The following is an 8,090-nucleotide window of genomic DNA, read 5'->3' as shown; positions in this document are numbered from 1 at the left end:
ATGAAATTTCCTGTATAGTGATAGCTTTCACTGACTTTTCATGGAAGAATAGAAGAACCGATATTCTGATATTAGTAGATAGCTGATGGCTTTCATGACTTTGAAAACAATCGTTTTCCAAAAATTAAAAAAAAACTTTTTAACTTCGCAATTTTGTTCTTTTTATGTTTCTTTTTGTTACCTAATCTCGTTAGTTAATTACAGGTCAAATATGACATTATGGGTGTCAAGGGAATAAAAGGGATTGGTGTCCCAAAATCTTTTTTTAAAGAATTTGTTATGACCTTACTGGCTTCGACACCGGTTTTTCACAAAAAAAAGTAAATTAATTTTTGTCATATTTGACGTTTTTTTGTAGATGCAAGAAATATTCTGTATAATTACAGGTCTCGGGGGCTTCTTTTTCAAGAATAAACGACCCTATTTAAATAGCTCTTTTTGTCATTAATGGCTTTCATGACATTGAAATTAATTTTGTTTCGAAAAAAAAATTAAAAGTATTACATACTTTAGCACTTCGCTTTTTTGTCTACTTGTTACCTAGTCTTACTAATGAATGGCCACGTACTACATTATAGCTGTTTAAAGAAGGCGCAATCAAAAATATTTTGAGTGCCAAAATTTGGCTTGACGGTTTTGACAGCGTTTTCTGGCAAGTTTCAATTGAATATTTGTTTGTTCTTTGTTATTCTTTTTAGCCGCTTTAAAAAATGAATAAGGACAGGTCCTAGTGCCCTTCTATAGAAGCAGTGGTAGTCGTAAATTTGTGGTAGTATTAATTGATTCCTAATGGTATTTATTACTTTGAAGTTAACTGTTTCAAAAAAATAAGTTAATTTTTTTACTTTACTGTTTTTGTTCTTTTTTGTATAATTGTTACCAAACCTTTCTATGGACTGGTCGCATATGTTTTCTGGTGATTCATAAGTCATTTTTGTTTATTTTTATGTTTATCTGACGGTATGTTGACTTTGTTATTAAATTTAGTTTTTAAGAGGGACATAAATTTTTTGATGTAATTAATGTTTGTTGTTGTTGTTGTTTGATTTTGCTGTTCGTCTTGACTCGCTTTCTTAATATTGACATATTACAGCAATCTAATGCATCAATTTTTACTCCACTGAGTTATTTGCTTTGGAGGCTATCTTATCGTTCATACAGAATTTTTTGAAAAAGACTTGGGCTTTTTTGGGATTCGCAAAAAATAATTTTTGGGTTTTTCTATCTGTTCCTCATTTGGTAGACAATTATGCCAAAATTGTGGATGGGTTGGGTCGGAACCTTATGTGCCATCGCACATTACCGAGCCGCCTTGTTTTCTTCTAATGTCTCCGGAAGTTAATTAGATAAAGAAGACTTTCAAACATATCTACCGCCAAATTTTTGCAATTATTCGGACAAAGGATCAAAAGTCATATTTCAAGACCGAGAAACGACAGACTGGCTAACTATTTTGCTAAACAATACAAAATCTTTTTGTACAAATCTTGGTATTTATACAATAAGATTGCAACCATTATTCTGGCCTTCTATAGTCGATCTTATCATCATGAAAGAGCATAAATATGTTCCAATACACAACTGAGTATTAAAAACTTTTAACCTTACATTTTTGTTTGATTCTTGACAGACTGAAACATTTTGTGCGAACTCACATTACCAGCCTCTTTGTTAGATTAAAAGCGTTTCTTTGAAAAAAAAAGTTTCTGCAATAAATTTTTAAAATCCCTATCAAGCTACAAGAAAACAATGATGAATGTATAAAATAAAGCATTGGCTACAAATGAATAACTACGAGTTCAAAATATCCAAAACAATAGTTCTGTAAGCACAATCAACTGCATGGGTTCCCCAGATGAAGTCAAGGTGGGCAAAATCGGTGCAGTTTTTAAAGTAGAACACATTAGGGAGTTCATCTTTAAGATGATTCACGTCCAATTCAGAAACTAACCAATCAGTATCGCCGGCGAAAAGCGCAATCGGTGTGTTCACGTGACTGATATCAACAACAGGTGGAATCTCTGCACCATAGGCTTGCAAATTCTGCTCTTTATCCAAATAGTCAAAGTATGATGCAGTTTTTTGAACATGCAATTGCGCATAATGTCGAACGTTTTTCAAACTCGTTCCCGAAACAGCATGGGCAAAATAAACTGAAATTCTAGAAGGATTCAAATTTTCCGGACTGCTAAATCCGCTGAAATGTCTATAGACCATGTAACAAAAACCCTGTATGTTTTTCGGGCAAAAAAGCGCGGCTAATTTACTGCACGTAGGGTGTGAAAACGGGAAAAAATGACGATTACCCAAAAATTTACCATATTGAAAGAATACACCCAAAAAGTACTTCACAGGACTTCGAATATTTTGCAATGTCACAAAAGGCGATAACATGTAAGCTCGTTTTACATCCCTCTCAAGTTTTTTGTCCCTGGAAAATTGCGTCAACCCCACCAACGTTCCCTGAGATTGCCCGATGTAGTATATTTGATTCTGATTGGTTGATAATTTGATGTAATCCACGATTGCCGGTAAGTCGTACCAGGCCATTTCTTGCCAGCTAAAGTCCCAATACTTTTCGTCCGCAGGGGTTAGATTCGCGTGCCGCATAGAGTAGTAAGTCCCACGAACATTTCCAAGCCAGACATCAATTCCTGCATTTGCTAACAGAAATCCTAAAGATTTCTCTGCAGTGTTCGTAAGAAAAACAGATGAGTCGCATTCTAAACAATGCATTAGTAACACCACTTTCTTTTCATCGCTATTTGTTTCAACTTTTTGATCGTTTGAAAGTTTGTAGGCAAAATTCTTATCACTTCTAGGAGCAAAACTTAGTTGCGAATCGGCTTTAAAATTTGAATTTGGTTGTTTGTTCACGCGATGAACCGTTAGAATATATCCATCTTTGGTAGTGACAGAATGCCCTTGGCAGTTGAACCCATACATTTCTGCTAACTGGCAGCTGGTCGCAAATATTTCCGGTTCCACAACCAAGGGCATAATTGCCAAGAGCCCATTGAAGATTATAAAAATAACAGCCGGCGCCCATAATATGCACAACCAACATTTATTCATTTCCGATATCGAGGAAAATTACCAATAAACCTTTGCTCACCTTCGTTCGATTTTGTCAGAAATTCTGATTGATCAACTGTTGGTTTGCTTTTGTCCGATTGAGTTTTGACTCCAAATATGAATAGTTCACTTTCAAACATCACGTTAAGCAAAAGACAACTGACTCGCATTCATGTACATAACCTTCGGTCTTTGATAGTCTATAATTACAGATCAATGACCAGTGCTTCAAAATAGAAACTAATTTGGCCACTTTGATATTCAAAGAAATCGGTTCTACATCAATGCATCTAAAATGAAACGAGTCAACAGTAATTCAAATCAAAATTTAACACCCTGAATTGAAAGACTAAATAACTGTTATTTTGCAAACAGGCACTTTCATTTGTACCCATTTAACATCTCGAAGTTTGAGGTAGAGAAAATTCCGTAAACAATGGTTATTGTTTTTGGAACAGATTCAGGATAAGCAGTCCACTAGAAGCCATGGAAATTTTCCGATTCTCGAGTTTTTAGAGGAGTTCCTACTAATTACAATTTGCGCAATCACGTTTAATTTCTGGTTTGCACAGTTGAGTTTATTCGCGTGCTTTATTAAAACGACAGATTCATGAAAAAAGAATTTTCGAATTTTGATAATAGATTTGCGCTTTGTTAGTTAAACTGAATACATAAACGTTATTTTATGAAATCAAGTGAAAGGTAAAATGTGACAACAAATCTCATAGAAACAACAATCTGTATAGCGTTTTGATTGAGGTTAGGAAAAACTGTCCATCGCCCACAAACTAACTTTGAGTCTCAGAAAGAAATTTACACACGCCTTCCTGCCAATTTTGCTATACTCCAATAGACACAAGTCTACGAAAGTTGAAATATCAATATTCCAATGCCATAAAGTATCTGATCGAACATCCTTGGAGGGACTAAAATGATCTGACATTGAAACAATTTCTGAGGCAAAAAGTCTACCGCACTTCTGCATTACAAACAGAACTATGATCACATACAGAGTAACTACATGGGGGTAATGGCTATACGCGCATAGAATCCGACAATTAAAATCAAATTGACAAAAAGCGATATCAAAAAATCCCTCAACCTTTAAATAATCTGAATTTAGAAGGAGTCAGTTGTCAAACTATCAGAGATATTAACCTGTAATAAGCCTTGGCATTATCATACCGTCCTCTGTTATAATCTAAAAAACATACGCATTAAGTCGTTAGTTCCCAATCCCTGTATAAAAGCAGTATCCTTGTATAAAATGGATTCTAATTTATTTTCAAGTATTTAAGGAAGATCTTTGCAGCCGCCTTCATGGATCTCAACAACCTCAATTCGTCTGCAAAGTCATAGAAAAAAAACGTAAAATAATTTGCCAGGTCAATCATGCAAGTCAATTCCTGTAGATTATTTTTCGTTGTCAGCTTTTAACATTTCTTTCAAACATATCGTCACCAGTGAAACCAACGAACCAGTTAATGAACTTCTTATCAAATGTTCAACCAGACGGTGGAAACCATCGTCTGGTCGCAACAGCATGTTCATATTTGTCTATCAGAAAACTTTGGATTGGTTTAAGATAACTTGAATTTAATTATTTCAACGGCAACAGGGCACCTCGCGTTATTAGGCAGAATCATGATCATCTATTTCTACGTCCCATCGTTGGTGTTTTAGGTAACAAACTAGTTTTCCCAGAGAAATTTTAAAGGAGCTTTGGGTAAAAGCCCGCGATTAGTATTTCCTAATCTGTGTGGTAGCGGCAATTTTATTTTTTCGTATAGCTTTAATTGCTTCGAGCAAAAAGCTTCAAATTTCAGAGGTTTTCTCATCGAACAAGTGTGTGTTAAGAAACCTTGCATAATACATACTACCAGGCAGACTCTGGCCGTCGGACGAATTGCTCTCGATCGACTGGCGACGCAATCAATTTAGAACGTGGCATAGACATAGGCTAGAGAAACTTTCATAATGCAAATTCTGACTAGCGAGGGGTTTAGACCAGCGCCCACCCTGATTATATTCCTGTACGGTTACCACTAAGCTACTTGTGGCATGACTGTCTCTCACAATCAGTTTTAATTTAGCATCAGAGTTAATTTCTAATTGCTACCAATTGAAACTACTTTTGAAATTGAAAAAATCAAGGGTGAAAAAATCACTCGAGATTGGAAATCAAAATAATGCTACAGCAGGAAACGCTGAAGCAAAAATTTTGCACAAAAAAGGCACACACTTTTACAATAACTGCTTCGAACGACGTTCGAGCGCAATTCACTATCTCAGAGCCAAAAAGGTAAACTCCTGGTTGCTTATTCAGGGCAAAAGATTGACCAAGAAATCACTGTCAGAAAACGCTTGTTGACCAAATATATTTGCTCTGATTATCAGATAACTATTGAGTAAGATTTCGATCATTCCGTTGAAGTTTCTGCGTTTCTTGACTGCATGGAAGTAGCTCCATGCAAAAAGAGCGTTGCATATGCTTTCATTCTATTCAGTCAGAAAAAATATTAGTTGGTGTGTTATTTTTAAACCTAACTACTTACGATTTGGTTATTTTATGCTTCTGTCCAGGCTTTTGAGTACAATGTATTCAAGCTCTTGTTAATTGTTGTCATAAAATTTAAAAGAAAACTCGAATGAAATTTGATTTGTGTGCCTGCTAATGCAGCGGAACTTTAGGACTAATCGCTCCTACAAGTCTGCAATCTTGGGTTATAATGTTTGATTTTTGCGAACAAAAAATTAATGTCAATCATGAGGTCTTTCATCAAATTTAGGACAGCAGCTCTTAACGGCACTCGAGATACGACTCAAGAGTAAGAAAATCAGAGGGTAGTATCCGGTCAATTTGTGGTAGTAAGAGACTGGTAATCCGTAAGGTGGTAGTGTCTGTTCTTAAAAATTATTTCAATGTAACTGTTAACAGGCATTCAAACAGTTTGCTTTTGAAAGGGTGACTAAAGGGGTCAAAATTCTAAGATGAAGAACCACCCTTTAAACCATTTCACCATTTTGCAAAGGAATACAGTTTCCTTTAACAATCAACATCTTGATAGTACGCTGATTTACTTGCAGTTTGCGTACATTGCCTGCAGGAGTATAAATGAAATCCTTTAAGAATTACTCAAAATTCAAAAAAAGTTCTCATTCATTACTTCATCCTTTGAGTACATAACTTTTTTTCGGACGGGATCTAACCACAAAAGAGCCCTTTACATCGTTAATTGATGCCACAGAGATTCTCGGCAACTTAATTCCGTTCGGGCTTTACCAGGTATGCCGTTCTTGAGGACGAAAAGTAAAAAAAAAACGCCAGACGAAGAACCAATCAAACGAAACACCGCGTAAACGAAAAATTACAGGAATTATATAACTTCTAAACTTCCTTTGAGAGCCAGAAGTTCTTATCGCTATACATTGATATTAGCATGTTTATTTTAAAACCAAAAACTGGGCTATTCAAAATGATTCAACCCGAATATATTTGGGCAATAATTAATTTCTGATATTGAGTTGTGAGTTTCTCCGGTTGTTCCGTTGAAGTTTCTCCGTTTGCTGCCCGCATGAAAGTAGCTCCATGCCGAAAGAGCGTCGCATATATTATCATGCCTTTCAATCAATTTAGTCAGAAATAACATCAGATGGTGTGTTATTTTCAAAACTATCTACTTATGATTTGGTTATTTTATGTTGCTGTTCAGGCTTTGAGAACAATGTATTGACGTTCTTGTCGATTGTTGTCAAAAAAATTAAAGAGAACTCGAATGAATTTTATTTACTTGCTTTAAGCTGAAATGTTGCCGCTGCAACTGCGTTCGCCTGTTAATTTATCGGAATTGCGGGTCAAAATTCTCGTCCCATCTCTTTATTTTAAAAACAAAGTATATTAAAAACAGGGAAATCAAAAAGGGCTTTTGCAGTTGCAGCGGCCTTTGGTAATAATTATTGTGGTACGGCGACATTTCTGTATTAAGCACATGAAAGAAATGTTCTGCACGGGTTAGGGAGCCCGAAGGTGAATCGTCCTCGAAGAAAAAGAACAAAGACGGCGAATTTCTCTTTGCAGTGATGCAATGGTGAACTAAAGATATTAAAGCCGCTCAGTTTGGTGAGCCAACTGGTCGCTCCTACTAGTCTGTAGTTTTGAGGTATGTCAATTGATTTTTGCGAACAAAGTAATGTATGAATGTATGTCATGATGTCCTTCATCAGATTTAATCAGCAGCTCTTAACATCACTGTAGACAAGGCCCAAGAATGAAAAAAATCAGAAGGCAAAATCCAGTGCTAGCAACTCAAATTGTGGCAGTAAGAGACTGGTATTCCGTGAAAGGCGGTAGTGTCTTTTCTTGATAATTATTTCTCTGTAACTGTTAACAGTTTGCCATGACAAGCTCAAAAAATAAGGTTTTACAAATAACGTTCGCTTTTTCGAAATAGTGACTAAAGGGGTCAAGACTAAGAAAACCTTTAAACCCTTTCACCATTTTGAAAAGGAATACAGTTTCCTTTCACTATCAACTTGATGGTAAACTGCTCTACTTGCGGTTTGCGTACATTTCCTGCAGGAGTATTAATGAAAAATCCTGAAAGTTGCCAAAAATTCAAAAAATTTCTTATACATTAATTCATCATTTGAAAACTTTTTCTCTGGCGAGATCTAAACCACCAAAAAGAGCCCTTCATATCATTAATTGATGTCAAAGACAGATTCCCGTCGACTTAATTCCCTCCGAGCTTTATCTATTAATGCCGTTCTTGAGGACGAAAATTCAAAAGAATCAGACGAAGAATCGATCGAGCGAATCATCGCATAAACGAAAAATTAAAGGACTTATATAACTTCCTTTGAGAGTAAAAAGTTCTTTTTCGCTACAGATTCTTATTTGTATGTATATTTCAAAAACAAAATTTGAGCAATTTAACAAGCTGCGCTCCTATTATCCTGTAGGAAAAGGTTAGAATTTGCAGATTCCCGTGTTGGCTCTGCTCAATGTGTCTTCA

General features: G+C 35.6%; 1 protein-coding gene across 1 annotated transcript; it reads right to left on the bottom strand.

The window, feature by feature from the left end:
- Nucleotides 1–1,700: 1,700 nt before the first annotated feature.
- On the bottom strand, nucleotides 1,701–3,364 carry LOC142340738 (lysosomal acid lipase/cholesteryl ester hydrolase-like). Its single transcript, XM_075391436.1, has one exon. It carries the CDS (start codon nucleotides 3,073–3,075, stop codon nucleotides 1,792–1,794), a length of 1,284 nt encoding a protein of 427 aa, XP_075247551.1. The 5' UTR covers nucleotides 3,076–3,364; the 3' UTR covers nucleotides 1,701–1,791.
- Nucleotides 3,365–8,090: the final 4,726 nt, after the last annotated feature.

The sequence above is a fragment of the Convolutriloba macropyga genome, chromosome 6, assembly GCF_964194025.1.
Source record: "Convolutriloba macropyga chromosome 6, txConMacr16.3, whole genome shotgun sequence".
In the NCBI taxonomy this organism is placed as follows: Eukaryota; Metazoa; Xenacoelomorpha; order Acoela; family Convolutidae; genus Convolutriloba; species Convolutriloba macropyga.
This window is presented reverse-complemented; position numbering and strand designations above follow the sequence as displayed.

Coding starts and splice junctions, on each gene's coding strand:
- LOC142340738 (XM_075391436.1), bottom strand. CDS start 3,075: ATGAATAAATGTTGGTTGTGCATATTATGGGCGCCGGCTGTTATTTTT.